This window comes from Quercus robur, chromosome 2 (genome assembly GCF_932294415.1).
Source record: "Quercus robur chromosome 2, dhQueRobu3.1, whole genome shotgun sequence".
Lineage (NCBI taxonomy): Eukaryota > Viridiplantae > Streptophyta > Magnoliopsida > Fagales > Fagaceae > Quercus > Quercus robur.
The window spans coordinates 23,734,337-23,753,300 of record NC_065535.1 but is presented as its reverse complement, the minus strand read 5'-3'; the positions used below and the strand labels follow the sequence as shown (position 1 = coordinate 23,753,300).

Sequence of the window (18,964 nt, the reverse complement as noted above, 5' to 3'; positions counted from 1 at the left end):
CACACATATATATATATAATTAAATTACAATTTTACTACTAAGAGCTTTTTGAAATTTAAAACTTGCTATAATTTTTAAAAATATTTCATAATATCTTTTTATTTTTTTTAAAAAAACTTACATAATGTACATTTTCCATGTAACTTAATTTAAAAAAATATTTTTACTATTTGTATTTGTTATTAGATTTGATTATATTATAAAAAATTTATATTTTAAAATTTATATATAATCTTTTTATTAGACCATACATAGCAGAGGCATAATACTAATTTGATAAAAAACCGGTCACTTTCGTGTAAATTCATTATTTTTTTACATTGCTTCCATTCTGCCACGTTATAATAGCAGAATAGTGATGACATAAAAGGTTAAATTTTCTATTAAAAAAAAAAAAAACGAGGGACAGTCCAGTAACTTCAGGAGGGTCCTGTAGAAGCAGTACGCTCCTCATATATATAAAGTTTAGGTTTCAGCTCTAATCAGCAAGTTAGCAATACAGCTCTGTCTCTCTCTCTCCAATCTCGTCGTCACGTTTCTGTGGTTCTGCGTCTCTCAGGTGCTCTCTCTAGGGTTTCTCTCTACTTTTCTCTTCCCCGCAATTTCTTTTGCTTATGCCTTTGATCCTCCAATACCTTAATCTTTTCCAAAACCCTTTGCCTTTTATTTATTTATTTATTTATTTATTATATTTTTAATTTTTAATTTTTAGAAATGAATTTTTATATTGAATTTGTGTGCATAAATATGATACATATTCGAATCACTAAGCCATTTTAAGCAATTGTAATTTCAGTTCGGTTTCGATGCTATAATTATCATCTATCTGCAATGCTATTTTATGCGTTTATTCAAGGGTTTGTGAAATTTCAGCTAGGGTTTAAGGTTTGCATCTTCATTAACCGCGATTGTGAAATTTTTATTTCAAATCGCTTTGATTTTACTGTGTTTTCACTGTAAAAGTTTGTTAATTAATTTCTAGGGTTTAGTTGTAAAGTGTAGGTGTGGATCTATGCACGGAGTAGTTTAATTTTTTATAAAATATTTTATCTTTCTCGGAATATTAGCCTTCTATGTATGATTTTGTTGTTAATTTGTTTGGTTTTTGCTTGTGGGTATTGGGTTTTTTTATATCAGTTGCCAACCTGCTTGATGCCCGGAAAATTTTATCAAAGGATATTTATAGATGACACATATTTAATAGTTATTAACAAATAAATAGGAAAAATTAGAGAATATAGAAAGGATTTAAATTAGAATTAGAATTTGTTTCGAGAAGATCAAATGTGCTTTATTTGATAAAACAGTGAGTAGTATTTGAGAATTGTATATTCAGTGCTTGTTTGAAACCAGCATTTATCAAAATTGTGTTTTTCATTAGTATATTAACTAGGTTTTCATTTTTGTTTTCCTTCCCATTGTACATGTTTTTTACCATATCATGTGAATGTGTGGTTATTCTATAAAAGGGATTGGTTTAAAATTTAGTAAATTGGGTGAATGTGGGTGCAGCAGTACCGTTAGTGCGACTCTGTTCTCTAGATTGAATTCTTTTTCACGGTAGTTTCTAATAGGGTCATATTCACCTTTACTTCCAATGTTTCTCTAGTGTTAAAACAAAATATTATCACTGAGGTCATACACATAGCCAACGTTGAAAAAATTTGGGACTAAGGCCTGGTTGTTGTATACACAAAGTGTTTTGATAAATAATTTAGTTTCAACATAGGAACAACTTGTAAATGTTATTATGGTCTTGTAGATTATCCCTGACACAGTGGGAGTGTTTATTTCTGACACAGTGGGAGTGTTTCCTGTAAGTGCTCTTGGTCCCATATTTTGGAACGTATCTGTGACATATCCTTAGAGATGACATGTATGTGCATACAGGTACTGCATGTTATTTTTCTTATAAGTATACAGTACTGCATGTTATATCATACTTGTGAATCTATGTGGCTTTGAGAACTTATTTTGTCAAATTTTGGTCTCATTAGTTGATTGTTTGAGTGGTGATTATCATAATGGTGATTTTTTTAACCCTATCTGCTATTATGGTTTGGTAGTAGTTGTTGACTGACTTGTAATCACACCAGCAGATTAATGGTTGTGCTGGCTTGAGTTTTAATACTGAAAAATGAAGAAGATGGCAAAGAAGAAAAACCCATTGGTTTTTATGGATGTGTCCATTGATGGAGATCCTGCTGAAAGATTGGTTTTTGAGGTATTGTTATTTTTGAATCTGTAAACTGCGTGTCTGTTGCATATGTAATAAATAGTGCCAAATTTGTTGTTTACTTTTGTTGCTTTTCTAGTGTGACTTGCCCCCTTCCCTAATGGAAGAAAAAATAATTTATTTGTTGGTCATCTTTGGTTCTACAGCTTTTCCCAGATGTTGCTCCTAAGATTGCAGAAAATTTCCGTGCGCTTTGTACAGGTGATATTACATTCTCGTTCAGTTATAAAATTTCTTTACTTAGTAAATCTTCTCATGGGTACCTTGTCTTATTGTTGACCTATATTTTGTTAATGTAGCATCATAATTTTTTACCATGCGTTTGGTCTTATTATTTCTCCTTATTATGAAAATTATCCAAACATACATTAATATGTAGCCTTCATGTTTGCTTATGATATTGCCCTTTCTATCTTTTGCACTGCATGTCAGGAAGTTCAGTATATATCAGTGAGGTAGTTTTCTTATTTCTTTAAATCATTCTTAATCTTTCCTTCAATTTTCAGGAGAAAAGGGGATTGGTCCTAAAACTGGAAGACCACTGCACTACAAAGGATCCTTTTTCCATCGCATCATCAGAGGTTCCTTCGCACAGGTATGTATTTTTTTTTTTGTTCTAATTGACATTTTGGCAATTTCTTCTATAGCTTAATTTTGATTTCGCTTCTGTGCTAAGATTCTGGTTGAACATGACTTAGAAGTGTGTCTTTTAGTCAGTTACCCTTGTTTATGCTGTAGGATACAGGGCTGATGGTCACGCCTGCTTTTCTTGTGATATAGTTTTAAGGTTGTACTTACTAAGTTGTCCATCCTCAAAATTTTACTAAGCTTCACCATGTCCAACCAAAAATTGTACACTTCTTTAAGCTTAATAGTGGATTAATAGCTTGTGTTTATTTTGCAGGGTGGTGATTTTGTTAAGCGAGATGGTATGTATCACTTCTAAAGCTATTTCCTTTCATGTCTCATCCCACAAAATGTTTTGAGGTTGCAATTCTTTGGTAACATTTGTTCCCATTGAGTAAATTGTTTATCACCTGTTTTTAGAATTTTTTTTTTGTTTTTTTGGGGGGGGGGGAAGAAGGGGGTGTCTTCCCTAGTCAGGAAAACTCATCTGTGAGGGTTTCTGTCCAAGGATGGTGACTTTTCATTAAGGAATGAATTCGAAAGAGCTGTATTATTGAACTAAACTTGCCTGACATGGTGCATATATAGGGCAATGAATGCAGACCATGTTTTGGTTGTGTTGTCTTTACATTGTCAATGCATCCTTTCTAATGGCCTTCTTCGCATTTTCTTTGCTGTGTGTGTTGTTGCCTTATGTTTTGGTAGCTTATTTGCTTAAAGGTAAGGTAGAAACTAGAAAATGACTTGAAGCATATTAGTTGGCTTATTTGCTTAAAGCAAGCTAGTGCCGGTTTGGTAACACGTTATACTTTTTCAAAGTACAACATTTTTTGAATTCACCTGTTTTAGGTACAGCTTTTTCAAAAAGCTAAAAAATTTTCTGTTCCAAACGTCTCAAAGCCATTTTCTAACTCATATTTAAGCAAATAAGCTCTCCAAGATATAAGCCTAGCCAAACACACACTAGTTTGAACTAATAGTATTGCTGGTTGCATTTTTGGTTTCCTATTGTTGGGAATAGTCCTATTTGAAGCTAAAGGGTCAAAGATGACTCTCTGTTACTGGTATGAAGATGTTGGACTTGGGAGGGGGAGGGAGTTGGGATACAAGATGTCAGGCTATCATCAGCCACATGTTAATTAGTTAATTCCTCTCTTGTCATACATTTATTTTTTTGGTTTGGCAACAAGTTGGTTTGGTGGGAATTTGACATCAATTGATGTATGGTTGAATCTGGCCTTTCCAAAAGTGGGGAAGAACAGAAGAAGATTACAGTTTCCTGAAGTTGCAAAATTTCTCTTAACCCCCCCCCCCCCCCCTCCCCTTCTCTAAAATAAAAAAAATAGATCCAGACAAGATTGGAACTTAAAAGGCTGTGCCTCATTGTGAGTTCTACTTACTGTTCAATAATCTTTTATCTTTATTTCCCTGGAAGTGGCCAAAGTTTGTGTTTTCAAGGTCCTTATTCTTGGTTGATCTGTTAAGTAACCCAAGAAATGCAATATTTTGGGTATGATTTTAATCTTTGTCCAAAAAAAATTGACAATATAAGGATGGAACCTTTTTCTTTTCTGGACTTTGAAACTTAATTCTCCTTTCATAGGTACCGGTGGAGAAAGCATATACGGGGAAGAGTTTCCAGGTTAGAGTGCTATACCTATCTCTTTCTATCTCAAACCTCTTTTGAGTACAAAATTATGGATTGGGTTTTTGAGAAGTGGTAACTCTGAAAGGACAATGAAGAAAGATTTTTCAATATGTTATCAAGCTATTTATATTGATCTGAAGTAGGAATCATATTTGCCATTCAAAAATTGGATAGCTGAACCTGTTACATGTTTACAAATATAATTTTCAGTTAGGTGGTCCTTTACTGTGAGTGTCAACACATAAATCAAGTGCCATGTTTACTTTTTAAAAAGTCAATATTTTGTGGAGATGATAGGAACACTTTAACACTTACTGTTCAGGTTTGATTTTTCCATTGCTACCCATCCAGTTTAGCGTTTAAACATAGACAATAGTTCCTAAAGTCTTTAAAACATGATTGCAAGAGATTTAGGAGTTCTTATCCATACATCATTTTTTCATAAATTGACAGACATTATGGGAATACTACAATGGAAGGTGGACAATCTCTATGGGATAAGGGTGTAAAATGCTTGGTTGTCTAGCTCCATGGCAAGGTGTTTTATTTGCCTCGTTTGGATGTCAGTATATTAACTCATAGGCTTGCAATATGCATGAGTGCCTTTTTTATGTTATTTTTTATTGTATTAATTTTCCTGCTTATTGGGTGTGAGAAGTTTAGTTTTGTATTAGAACAGTAATTGTAAATTTTATTTATTTAAAAAGCTTTTAGCAGTATTAGTTGTCAGTTTGTTTCAGTCTCCACTACAAAATATTTTGTTTGTTTGTTTTCTACCTTTAGCATTACCAATAACTCAAATGACACATCTTCGGGGAGCTTGAGGGTTAAGGGCCCATTGAATTGTAACTTACCTGTAAAGAAATATAGCTTTAACATGTTTTTAATTTCTGAAAGATGTAATGGATTTTTGTATTTATATAAAAAAAGATTGCCAAAAACCAAAAGAAAAAAAAAAGGAATAATGAGTGAGAATTGGAATTCAATCAATGCAACTCCATGTTTTTCATAATTTTTTTCTTTCTTTTCAGGTCATTGTAAGTTCTCTATCTTGTTCAATGCCGGGAATTGGTTATGTAGTTAATATGTGATGCAGTATGTTTTTGTTTCAATATATCTTTTATTTGAAAAAGGCACTTATTAGTTCTGCATGTATCTATTTTGATATGTGCAGATTAATAAAGAATTTTGATGCATTATATATGTTGGTTCTTTGTCTTCAATAGATTGATTATGCAAGCTGTAATGTTTCTTGGTCTTGCAATTGTGCTGTGTAATAATTGCTAGTCGTTTTTTCAGATGAGTCACCCAGCCTCAAGCATGATGGACCTGGTCTCTTATCAATGGCAATTGCTGATCGAGATACTTTAGGTTCTCATTTCATTGTCACCTTCAAGGCCGATCATCATCTTGACAGGTTTGTCTTGTCTTTTTTTTTTTTTTTTTTTTAATTTAAATTTAAAATTTTTAAATGGTGACAGGGATGTCTAATCTGCTTTATTGTTAGACAGATGATTTTAATGGTGCTAGTGTCCGTTCAGTATAGCATATTTTTATTGGTTTATTTTGCTTAAAATGTGATTCAGAATGTAAAGTGTGAAAGGCCTAGATCATGTTTAAGCTAAACGTAAATTCTTAAATCCATAATTTCTCTTTGAATCCAAAAGGAAGAACTTTGGAATCTGCTTAAAATAAAGAAAACCTCTATTTTATCTAAAATAAATTGTTATTTTCGTTCTACAGATTGCAACGCTATTAAAAGGCTCAAAGAAACTTTTCTTTCAAGTAAAATATTCCTAAATAGATTCTAATTGATATGGTACCATTATAGGACTTTAATTTGACTAGGAAAATCCTCAAATATATGTTGTCCTACATTAGAACCTTCTACTTGAATGAAACTTGACTTTGAGTTCTCATCCAAAAATTGAAATTTTCTGCTAAAAATTGAAAGAAGCATGTTTGACCATCTATAAAACCTGTTCGAAATTTTTTTCCACAATTTGTATAACCCAAAATTTCTTCTTTTCACTCTTCAATTGATTTGCAATAAAATCTCTTCTACAAAGTATTGAAGGCAATTAAAATCTACTAACCCCAGAAAATCAATGGACATTGATATATTCTCAATAAGATCTTGAGATTTGAGGGTTATTGGCTCAAAACTCATAAATAACTTTATTTAAACCTTCCACAAAATTTCTAATAATCTTTGTATCATGATTTTTTTCCCATTCTCCTCAATCAACACCATATATATATATATATATATTGTTCAGCCTTTGCAACTTCTTGCAAAAAATTATCTTCGTCTTCAATCTTTTTTTTTTTTTTTTGATAAGTAAGAAGAGAATATTATTAATAAAAGAGTAGCAAGAAAAACACAAAGGGTTCATGGTAGTGAACAAAGGAAAAAAGAACAAAAAAAACAGGAGCAGCCCCTAATCTATTCTAATAGATGAAAGAAAATCCAAAAGGGTAGAACAATCCGAATAACCCCAACATCTAGACCAATCAAAGAGTGTCCGTTGGCAATACTCTAATAACTGAACCACAGTTTTCTCCTCATCCCCAAAAGGCCGCCGATTCCATTCAGCCCAAATAGTCCACATTAAACAACTTGGAACCAAATCCCAAATATCAGAGCTATGCTTCCCAAGTCAATGATACCAGCAAAATACTAAGCCCACAACTAAACTTGGCATGACCCATTCGATCCCAAACAACCGAAGCATATACATCTACAAAGAATGGGGGAGTTGGTGCACTAGAGCTTGTAGTAGGGCTCGTGGTTGTGGGTTATGGCGGAGCATTAGCGAAGGATGGGAAACTTTCGCAAAGCATTTCTCTTTCGTGGTGGGGGATGGTGCTCGTATTCTGTTTTGGCATGATAAGTGGACTGGGGATGTTCCTCTCAAAATTTTTTATCCTCAGTTATTTTTGTGTTCAGCTAATAAGGAGGCTTGTATCTTTGAGGTGTTAAGCCCTTCAGTGGGTGATAATGACAGAGTGTGGAGTTTAAGATTTCAAAGGGAATTCAATGATTGGGAGTTGGCGGATTCCTACTCCTTTCTTCATTTCATCCAAACCCGTATTCCTAGGAGTGGAGGTTGTGACAGACTTTGTTGGGACCTTAATGGCAGTGGGAAGTTCGATACTCAGTCCTTTTATCATAAGATTCGAAATGCAGATCCTTCCACCTTCCCTTGGAAAGGAATTTGGAAAGTTAAGGTTCCTAAAAGGGTGGTTTTTTTTATGTGGACTGCAGCCCATGGTTAGATTCTAACTTTGGATAATCTTATGCTTCGTGGTCGCCCTTTGGCAAATCGTTGTTGTTTGTGTTGTAACAATGCAGAATCTGTGGACCACCTTTTACTTATCTTCGTCTTCAATCTTAATTTGTGGGGTCAACATCTTTGATAATTTTTACCTATAAAAAAACATCTTTGATATTTTCTTCAAATTTTTTTTTTTGAAGTTACTGAACTCTAAACCTAGCTTCACTTGATACTTGGAAGACAAAATTATTATCCATACTATATGAATTTAATCTTTTACAATTTAGATCCATATGAAACAATATTCTTCAAAATCACTAGGAAAGAAAAAATTTTCCATCATTTTTTCATTCTTGGCCGTGAAGAAATTATAGGCTTCCCCTTTGCATTTGGAATTTCTCTATATCATTCCACCAATTTGCTGCATCGCTCAATACAAGCTGCACCTTGAAATCTTCTTGGATATTTGCTTAAGCAAAATAATTTTCAAGATCTGATCTTAAGATCCAATCTATGAACTCTTCTTTGTATGATATGCCAGTGGAATATCATTAAAATTAAAACCTGTCAATTGACAAGTCAACGATGAGTGTAATCTTTGACGTAAATATCATTACTATCTTCAAGATCAATGAGCATGTTGTGAATCTCATGGAGTCCATAAGTCATTTCCATTCCCTCACCATGAATTTGAATCACTGTCCTGAGGCCTTGAACCCCCATGATCATCGTCAATAGGGTGGTTACATTTGTTGTTGCCTTTTTTGCCATTTTCACGATGCTAATGAGTTTTGAAACAGAAAGCATGAAAGGACTATGCTCTGTTTGTTTTGTTGTAAAATATTTTCCTAAAAACGTTTTTAGCATTTTATTGTGTTTGATTCATTGTAAAAATTGGTCAAACCTGAAAATGTTTGCCATTGACCATAAATTCATTCCTAAAATTTTGTAAAACGTTCTATCAAAAAAACTTGGTAAAACATTTTACAAAAAACTGGCTCCCCCCCATCTCGTGGATGGGCTTCCGGTCTGGTGTCTGGGAGGCACCAGTTTTGGTGGTTTGTGTGTGAAAAATTGTCACACCAAACACCTGAAAATGTTTTGACTGAACATGTTTTCAAATGTAAAATGCTTTCATTTTACAGGGAAACAAACAGAATCCATATAGAGCTTCTTGAATCCATAAGGAAAAACTTTGGAGTCTACCATAAATAAAAAAAACCCCAAATTTTATTGAAGATGAATTGTTATTTTTGTTATACGGATTGCAAGCCTATGTAAAGGTTCAATAAAATTTATTTTTCAAGTAAAAATATTGTTGAACAGATTCTAATTGATATTGTTCCAATTGATATAGCACCATAATAAGACTTTAATTTGACTAGGAGAGTTTTGAAAACACCTGAAATCATGGAAATAAATTCCCAAATCCGAAAAATACGAAAATTATATGAAAATATTAATAATTAACAAATGATGAAAATAGACTCCTATATATGCCTTACATCAAAATATAAGTTAGGCAAAAGTGCAACTATACCTATAGAAAAAAAATGAAGCTTTGAAAGCTGTACATTCTCTTTTAGGATGAACATAAGCTGAACCGAACGGCGACCTGTGTTAAAATTTAAAATTCATGATACTTCTTTAAGTTATTTCTTGTGTGTACACTCTTTGGTATGTTCAGCAGCCTATTCTTATATTGACAGGAAGCACGTTGTCTTTGGGAAGCTTGTTCATGGACATGAATTACTCACAAAAATTGAAAACGTGGGTGATGAAGATGGGAGTCCAACAGTGACAGTTAAAATCATCAATTGTGGAGAACTTAATGACAGTAAGAATCATGGAGCTACAATATCCTAGTTTTATTTACAAACTGTTAAACGAAATACTTCTTCTGTTACAAGTTGAGAGTCCCATTGGGAGAATTCAACTCTTCCTTGGTAAAGGTGATAATGGTCAAGATTATCCTCAAAATCTAATAAATTTCAAATTTTCTCTCCAAAGGGGTTACTTTAGAAACTTAAAAAGTTTTTTATATTTGACTAATCAAGAGGGCCACATTTCGGGGTATCCCAAAAAAGAAAGAGGGGACTCTCAATTTTGAACAGAGAGGGTATTATTATTTAAAGTTTTTATAATGGATGGCATTTAATTTTTCAGTGCTGTAGGCATACATATTTTATTTTCTGTACTTATCAGCTCCTAGTTTTGTGAGAAATTCTCTTTCTGTGAATGATAGCCTTTTGGTTATTCTTTGTGCAGACAAGAAAAAAGCATATAAATTGAAAATTGTGAAGGACACATCTTTGGATGCAAATAATCATGAAGCACGGCGGAAGGGAAAACACAAGAAATCATCTAGAGATAGAAGGAAAAGGAGAAGAAGATACTATTCATCTGAATCTGAGAGTTCCTCAGATACTGATTTGGAAACATCTGAATCTGATAGTGATTCAGACTTGGATTCGTCCTCATTATCTGACACTAGTTATTCAAGTGATGAAAGGCGTAAGAAGAGAAAGAGATCTTCTAAAAGAGACAAATACAGACGGGGAAAAAGAAGGGATAAACGACGTGACAAAAGGCGAAAGAGGCGTGATAAAAGATCCAAGCGCAGATCAAAAAGGTTGTGTGCATGAAATCTGTTAACTTTAAATACCTGTGAATTGTGACTTATTGGGAAAATAATGTGTATTGTTTGTCATGGTTTAATCCAGTTGTAACATGTCCATTTCTTCTCATCATTATTTTGCGTGTGTGTAGTTTGCTAATAGTATAATAATATCTTAGATTTTCTCACTCTTAACTCAAATGGTACCCACACAAACACCTCAAAAAAAAAGGGCTTGGGGGGTGGGGGGAAGAGAGGGGAGCTTGAATTAAAGAATGTGAAATAATATTCCTGTTGTCTTCTGCTTAACGTATATGCATATTGTAATGATAAGAAATCACTTGGTTATTATTTATGTGGGGCATGGATGATTGAGATGCATTTTGGAGCTGGGAATGTGTAAGATAGAAGTTTGTGGTTGCCGTATGTGAAACCTAAGAATTGTGTTTCATGTTTGTGTATAACATCTTCCGATTGACACTGCTAAATTCTGCCTTTCTGTTCTGTAGAGCGTCAGATGGTTCTACGGATACTGAAAGTGAAAGTGAAAGTGGCTCTGATAGTGATGACCTGGATGTTCCTGGAAAAGATCAGAAGCGGAAAGACCGTTCTCAGAATACTGGTTAGATTTAACTTCATTGTGCTATTATTTTTTGTTTAATATTCTTGAGGAAAATTCCCTCCCTATAGTATTAGCTGTATTATACTTGGTTTTATTTCAAAATGATACACAACTGTATTTCTCTAATTTGAAGTAGTGAATCATTTTATCACCTTGTGATTCATGTTTTGTGTTGCTGCTTTGTTTTAATATTATGCAGCTCCAGAACAGCTTCCCTTGGCCACGAAAGAAGTTGCTCCCAGTCGTCGCAAAAAGAGGGATGAAGCCATCTTGCTTGAAAAGGAAGAGGGAAAATCCCCCAAGGAGAATGGAGAGAAGAAAAGCAATGGCATCGAACAAGACGCTAAATCTGACAGAAGCGAAGATAGACAACCTGACGTAGTAGATGATCACCCTGGCAAATCTAGGTCTACTCTCCATTCTTGTCACACCTCAGTTATTATTTTTGCTTATCGATTGTTCAAGATCTGGTATTTTATTAAAAGTTGATGAGCAGGAGCCGAAGCATAAGTCCTAAGAGGACCATGAGTAAGAGTATGAGCATTAGTCCCAGGAGTCTGAGCAAGAGTCCAAGTGTTAGTCCAAAACGGAGGCTGAGCAGAAGCCTGAGTCGTAGTAGAAGCCCCCCACCTGCTCCTGGGAGGAGTATCAGCAGGAGTCCTGCTAGAAGTCCTGTTAGAAGTGACAGCAGTCTGAGCCCAGTGAGAAGTGTCGGCCAAAGTCCTGCAAGGAGCTGGAAGGGGAGAAGTATCATTAGGAGCCCAGTGGGGCCCCGGTCTCGAAGAAGTGTTAGTGGAAGCCCTGTAAGGTCACTGGCAGGAAGGAGCCCAAGTAGGAGCCCACCAAGAACCTCATCACGAAAATCAATTACTAGAAGCCCTGTAAGAGTTTCTAGAAGAAGCATAAGTGGAAGCCCAGTCAGATCTCCAAGAAGTACAAGCAGAAGCTCAGGTAGGGCCCCTTCTAGGAGAATTAGCCGAAGTCCAATGAGGGCTCCAAGCAGAAACAATCGTCGCAGTTATTCTAGGAGCCCTAGCCTCGCACGTAGAGCTAGGTCACCTCCTGACCGAGGAAGGAGTTTATCAAGAAGTGTTTCCCCAGATGGATCACCCAAGCGCATCAGAAGGAGAAGTGTTTCCCAAGATGGATCACCCAAGCGCGTCAGAAGGGGGCGTGGTTTTAGTGATCGTTACTCTTATGCACGACGATACAGAACCCCCTCTGCTTCTCCTGTGAGATCTTATCGTTATGGTGGTAGAGGTGATCGTGAGAGGTAAGTAGCAACTAGTTGTGAATGCTTTGACCTTCAAAATGTAATTATGTAATGTTTGTCAGACTTGAATGCCAATGACTGATTGTTCATGCCTGCTTTCCTAGATTTTCAAGTTACAGAAGGTATTCCCCTAGGCGTTTTCGAAGCCCACCACCAAGAGGAAGAACTCCTCCAAGGTCTGTGGTCTCACATTTGTGGTCGCCAGTTTTGTTTCAACTGTTACTTTTTATTTACAAGACCTGATTGCCTTTTTTTTTCCTTTTGTTTTTGTTTTTTGGGGGGGGGGGGGGGGGGGGTGGGTGTAAGGGTAGGACTGTTGATTTTTAGATTTTTTTTTTTTTTTTTTTTTTTTTTTTTTTTTTTTTTTTTAATTTATTTGATTAGACACCTTTAGGTGGTTGAAAAAATACTGCCAAAAAGTGTAAAGCCTGCTGAGTTTCCCTTTTTCTTTAGATGTATCGCATTCTCATTTCCCATGTTTAACCGTTGGTCACACACTTCCAGGCTTTTCTTGGTATTAATGTTCTCTTACGGTAGGCTTCTACATGACTTGTTTGCAGATACAGAAGCAGAAGAAGTAGGACCCGGTCTGCATCACGGAGTCCACCCTACCGAAGTCGGCGTTACAGCCGCAGCCGTTCACCAGTTGAGCCATATAGATCTCGTGCCTCTCCACGGGCTGAGAGGAGGCGATCACCTTCTAGGAGCAGGAGCCCATCAGAATCAAGGTCATCCTTGGACTCCCAATCTCCTGGGCGGGCAAGCAAAGACAGGTCAAAGTCATCATCTGGAAGCCCGGATGGGAAGAAGGGCCTGGTCTCTTATGGAGATGGTTCTCCTGATTCTGGCCAACGGTGAAAAGCATAGCAGTGGTGGTTCTCAAGGAGCTAATGTTATTTTTCATAGACTGGAGGCTTGCATTTTTATGATGGAACTTTAACTTCGGATTTTCAATGTTGTCAGATATTTTAGCTGCTAGTTAAATATTTAGCTTTAATGCTCATTTAGAATGTTATCATTTGAGCCGACATGTGTCGAGGATGTTTGTTGAATTAAGAATATTATATTTGCTGGATCATTTTGGGTTTTCTCTTTAAATATTGTGCTATTTCAGTCACAGCATAGGTTATCAAATGTTGTTTAATGCCAAGTGAGATATGCTATGTTGAGAGAGAGAATGTGTGGACAAAATTTGCGCCACAGTTTATGTTACAACTTTAATGTGGCTAACTGTGAACCTGGTAGGTTTATATAAAAGTGATAGATATCGGATGCTCACTTATAATCTGGGACGCGACAAAATTGGTGGCACAAAGGTTGTACTTCTAGAAGAACTCATATTGAGAAAGTGAGAAAGCGAAGAATGCTGGTAAATCATGAAAGAACGGAACTTTCTTTATGCAACATGTACGCACAAATATATTGCTAGTATTTCTAGCCTTCTGCAAGTTGTGCAAGGTTACACATTGCTTTTGGTATCTATCCACTATTCTTTAAAAGCTGGGACAGTTGAACGCTGCAAACAAATAGTTCCCTAGGGAGGAACAATATTTTGTTACAAAGCTTCCAAGTTCATTATAGCTTCCACTATTCATAATATACACACGTTATTTTTGTCTTCCAACCTTTACAGCCTAGAGTAGTTGATCATGGCTAGGGTTTATAAAGTTTCAATTTCCATTATATCACTTGTAAATTTTTGTAATTACTCACTTTTCTTTTTAAGTTTAAAATATCGATTAGATATAAAAGGTACTAAAAAATCTAAAATAAAATTGATATTAATTTGTTATACGAGTTAGACGGGTTGTGTTAAATAAGTCATTTCGGGTTAACACAAATAATTTGGCATGTCAAATGTGTCCATTACGGATCACACGGGTTAACCCGCTTATGACATGTTTCTTATCATGTCATTTTTGGGTTGAACCATTTATGACCTAAACTCGCTAAGGCCCAACCTTAACCCACAAAACCTGTGTCGTGTTCATGTCGTGCTCGCGGGTTGGGTCAAACATTGATAACCCTAGGCATAATCCAAATTGAAGTTAAAATTTGATGCCTAGATGGACATACTACTCTTAATGATTGCAATGGTAGAGCCAAATTATGACTCACTCTCCAATATATATATATGAAGTGTAAAAATAATTGGGCTTATAGCCTTTATATCACTAATAAAATTAAGGGTAAATTGTAAAGTACACCCTTAAAATTTAGGGTTTCATGGATTTTACACCTGAAGTTTGGTTCCGTTAGCAAAACCCCACATTCTTTTAGTTTTTGTTGTTAACTAACGTGTTGGCCTGTTGATCTTTATTTTTATTTGCCTAATTAACCTCTAAAAAACAACATTGTTTCACTTAAAACAAAGAGCACTGCTGGTGCTTCCAAAACGACGTCATTTTGGGAGGCTGATTTGGCAAAATAAAATACATATCAACACGACAGCTTGTCACTTAATGGTCAAAATGAATGGAGGGTGGAGTTTTACAAATGGAATCAAATTTCAGGGTGTGAAATCTAAATCTCAAATTTCAGGATATAAAATCTAAACAATCCTAAATTTTAGGGGTGTACTTTATAATTTACCCTTAATTTTATTAGTGATATAAGGACTACAAGCCCAATTATTTTCACACTTTATAATTTTTTTTTTTTTTTTTTGGGGAGAGTGAGTCGAAATTTGGCTCTACCATTAAAATAATTGAGTAAGAGTAGTATGTCCACCTAGGCATCAAATTTTAACTTCAATTTGGATTATGCCCTACTGAAATTCTAAGAATTTATTTTAAGCCCATCCCACCTCCAATATTAGTAATCGCCATGTAAAATTACTAATATAGGAATCTCTTCCTACCAACGTGACATGGCCTTGGAGCCTCCATGCATCATTAATGGTATTCAATAGGCGCTGAATTGAGAGTTTCCAAATTCCAATAGTCCAAAATAAATCCTATTGCACAATTTTACAAGAATGTCCTTTGACTCGCCAGATCTACAATTTTTTTTTTTTTTAATAGAAAATGTAAGTTGTAGTGGGCCTTTTTATGTTAAAGTGGGCTGGGCTGCCTCCTGCAGTATTGGGCCCGAGAATTTTGGGTATGGGAGTTGAGACCGGTCTAACTGTAACTCAACTTGGTCCGGCTTGTGCACAAACTATGCCTTGTCTGCCAGGAGCACGCTTATGGCAAGCAGAACTGTTTCAAATGAATTGCGGCAGACAGATATGATAATAATAAAATCAAATATTTTGAGATCTTTATTAAGGTGAACAGGTAAACCTTACTTAAGAAAAAGGATAATCATAGTTTTAGCAACAATCATTTTAGAAGAAAAGTAAAGGGGAACAAGGGGGTAGTATGTGAGTTGATTGAGAGAGTAAATAAATTAGATCAAGTCTGATCCGCAGGACCAGAATCAGAGAGGGAAGAACACCTCTTCTCAAAGTGAATAATCTTTCAGAGAGATCCTATCATGGAAATTAATCACTTTAAGGGAAGTGGACCTGAATGGTTGGTACACAGGAGCACCTTTCGTTTTTGGCAGAGAGCAAGATTTTTGAGAGGGAGAGAGGGAATCAACCTATTAGTGCATGCTTGCCGTTCTAACCCTCTATCTTTTTCCTTCATTTTTCTAATATTCCCATTTTTCTTATCTTTTTTCTTTCTTAATCCTTGTTTCTATTTCCTGACTTTCAAGTTTTCAGTATTGTGGTGCTTACTATTGTTGTGGTTCCTGTACACGGCAAGGGCCTCTTTATAGTGCCTGCCGTGACCGGATTTTACTATTTTAGCCCTTAACCACCTTTGTCTGATTTGGGTATACCTACCAACCACCATTGGTCCGACTATGTGCCACTCCCCATCGCCAGACAAAAGAAAGTTATTTTGTTTGTTTGTCTGTCGTGGCACCTTTTCCTGCTACGGTGTGGGTGCCTTCTCTCTCCCTATCTCTCATGGCATATACCTAGTGGTTCTAGCTCAGTTTTGCCCCTTTGGGTGGTATGTCATCCCAACAGGACACTTCCCCCAAAATAGCCCTAGCAAGAACCTCAAAATAGGTTTTCCCCTCTCCCCACCGCCAAACCAAACCCTCATACCTCTGACCCATGACCTCACCGTGTCCTGTATTGGCTGGGTACAGGTTGGTGAGGTCTGAGCCTTACACGTGCCTCTCTTCCATGTATGTCCAAAATCTGTCTGTTGCTTATGTGTCTGACCTGGTTGGTCTGCACAGTCTGCCATCCGTTCTTGACCATTTTTTGGTTTCCCTTTTCTTTATGGCTTGCCCTATTTGAGGCTGGGCCTTGCTTGATGGTGGGCTTTGCTTTTTCTTTAGCCCACCCTTCTTCTTGCTACTATCTCCTGCCATACCACTCTATCATTCCTGCTGCGAAGTTGTTTTGTTTTCATCTGGTTGGGCCCCTCTGGGCTTGCAGTTTATTCTTCCCCTAATGGCCCAGCAAGACCATTGGTTCTTGTGTTACATTACTAGCGGGCTCTTGTGTCCCATTTGTTTTCCCTTGAGCGTCCCGGGCTCGTTTGCTTTCCTTGGGCTTCCTCTGCCCTTTTCCTAACTTCTCATTACCATGGGCTTTTACTGAATTCTTTGGGCTTCCCCGGCATCCTTGGGTTTCATGGGCTTGCCATCAACCCCTTACTTTCTTTGCTTTCATTACTTTGGGCCTGCCGTGACCCATTCTTACTTTTCCACATCATATACTGCCCATGGTTTGCTTTTTCTCTCTTTCCGGGCTCCTTTAAACTCATTTACCTCTTCAAGACCCATTTGTTTATCTCATGGGCCTATGATCCATTATTCCTACCGCTTGGGCTTAATGGGTTTTCTATCCATTTGCCAACTCCTTTCTATCCATGTTGCTGGGCTTCTCCCTTCCATTTGGGCTTCCGAAATGGCCATCAACATAAGTTTTTTATAATTATGAAGAACGTAAAATAATGGATTTGAGAGACAAATTCATTAGATGATTTGCATATTTGAAAGCATGGATTTCTCAAAATTTTGAAGTTCCTAATTTTATTTAATTACATATCATTTTATTTTCTCATCTTTCATAATTTCAGCCAATGATTCACTAATTGGCTTCTTAGAATGAGTAAACAAGCTTAAGTCAGATAGAAGTTAGGAGATTGTTATAACTATGGTTCTCATAAAATTTTAAATGATGCACTTGGGCACATGAAAACTTTTTCCTATTGACATATAAAGCTTATCTTGTAATGTATAAGTTATTCAACATACCATGGTAGAAATTCTTTTATAAATAAATTATATTGTCCTCTCCATTCTCTGACAAGAATGATCATATATATTTTCATACAAACACTCAAAATAGTTAATATTACAAAATAAGGCCGCATGAAGCAAGAACTTTATGTTAATCACTCTATTGTATGGTTGAAAGGAAGCACCAAAGTTTTTACTAAACAAAAAAAAAAAAAAAAAAAAAAAAAAAAAAAAAAAAAAAAATCAACACAAAAAATTGTAACTATCTTGCGTATTGCATGGGTCTACAATTAGTTGGAATAAATAAAGACTAAAGAACACTTCACGTATAAAAGAAGTGTGAAAGCCCATGCTAAATTTGAGGCTAGACAACCTAACCAACCCACCTTTCAAAATCTCTATAAAAGGGGGATGATGTAGCAGTAGGTGAGAAGAAGAAATCATTGATACCAGTAAAAAATTAGTTACATCCAAACTTGCTAAAGACTTTGTTCAAGTGTCTAATATATCTCTTTCTCAAAAAAAAAAAAAAAAAAAAAAAGAAGATAAAATAAGTGTGTCTAATATATCTTGTTAATGAGTACGAAACATAGCTCCGAGCTAGAATGGCCTATATTGCAACAAAGAATTATAAGTTATTACAACTAAATATTATAAATACAAGTTATTGATGCAATAAAATGAGAAGCCTATCTTTCCAGTTGGAATTTCACGGCCTTGGGTAGTTATCATATTGGATTGTCCTTGTTGAGCTTGCCTTGGAATTAGGGGTGTTCGCAGTGCGGTTTTGGACCATTTTTAGCACCGCACTTTGCGGTGCGGTTTAGCCAAAACCATAACTACACCACATCTCATTTTTGCAGCTACATGCGCAGTGCGGTGTGATGCGGTGCGGTTTAGAGTTTAACTAAAACCATAACTGCACCGCATCTTATTTTTGCGGTCACATGTGTGGTGTGATTTTAAATATGCGGTTTGAACAATTTGAAGTTGGTATATTTTTTCAAATTTTGGGCTTTTCCTGCCCAGCCCAAAACTGATTTTTCCCTTTGTTTTAGGCCAAGTTTTAAACTATTGAGCTAGTTTTTATTTTGGACTGGTTTTCCTAATCAACACTTGCTAAGGCTATTAATAATATATTTAATATTTTTTTTTGAAAATTAGGATTATTAAACTATTAATAATATATTTAATATTAAAAAAACATATATATTAATATATAGAGGGTGCAGTGTAGTGCGGTTTTCTTATCATAAAACCGCAAACTGCACTACACTATGCGATGCGGTGCGGTACGGTGCACTGTTACTTTGTGCTACAATGACATCATCGAATATGATAGCCATGGAGCTACATATCTGGCACTCTTAATGAGTAATGTTAGGACCACTGAAATTGGCACAACTTTGTGC

At 35.7% G+C, this 18,964-nt stretch overlaps 1 protein-coding gene across 8 annotated transcripts; it reads left to right on the top strand.

Moving 5' to 3' along the window:
• The first annotated feature begins 410 nt into the window (after positions 1 to 410).
• LOC126712971 (peptidyl-prolyl cis-trans isomerase CYP95) lies at positions 411 to 13,380 on the top strand. Of its 8 annotated transcripts, none has more exons than XM_050412533.1 (15): positions 427 to 560; positions 1,804 to 1,891; positions 2,101 to 2,225; positions 2,384 to 2,438; positions 2,744 to 2,832; positions 3,142 to 3,166; positions 4,468 to 4,506; positions 5,812 to 5,929; positions 9,500 to 9,627; positions 10,059 to 10,422; positions 10,917 to 11,029; positions 11,229 to 11,436; positions 11,526 to 12,302; positions 12,407 to 12,478; positions 12,863 to 13,380. In XM_050412533.1, the coding sequence occupies exons 3-15, from the start codon at positions 2,139 to 2,141 to the stop codon at positions 13,158 to 13,160; spliced, it is 2,373 nt and encodes a 790-aa protein (XP_050268490.1). In that variant the 5' UTR covers positions 427 to 560; positions 1,804 to 1,891; positions 2,101 to 2,138; the 3' UTR covers positions 13,161 to 13,380. The 8 variants fall into 8 exon arrangements, with proteins under 8 accessions (XP_050268492.1, XP_050268490.1, XP_050268493.1 ...); XM_050412536.1 differs by having other exon boundaries at positions 2,098 to 2,225; XM_050412535.1 differs by lacking the exon at positions 1,804 to 1,891 and having other exon boundaries at positions 411 to 560.
• Positions 13,381 to 18,964: the final 5,584 nt, after the last annotated feature.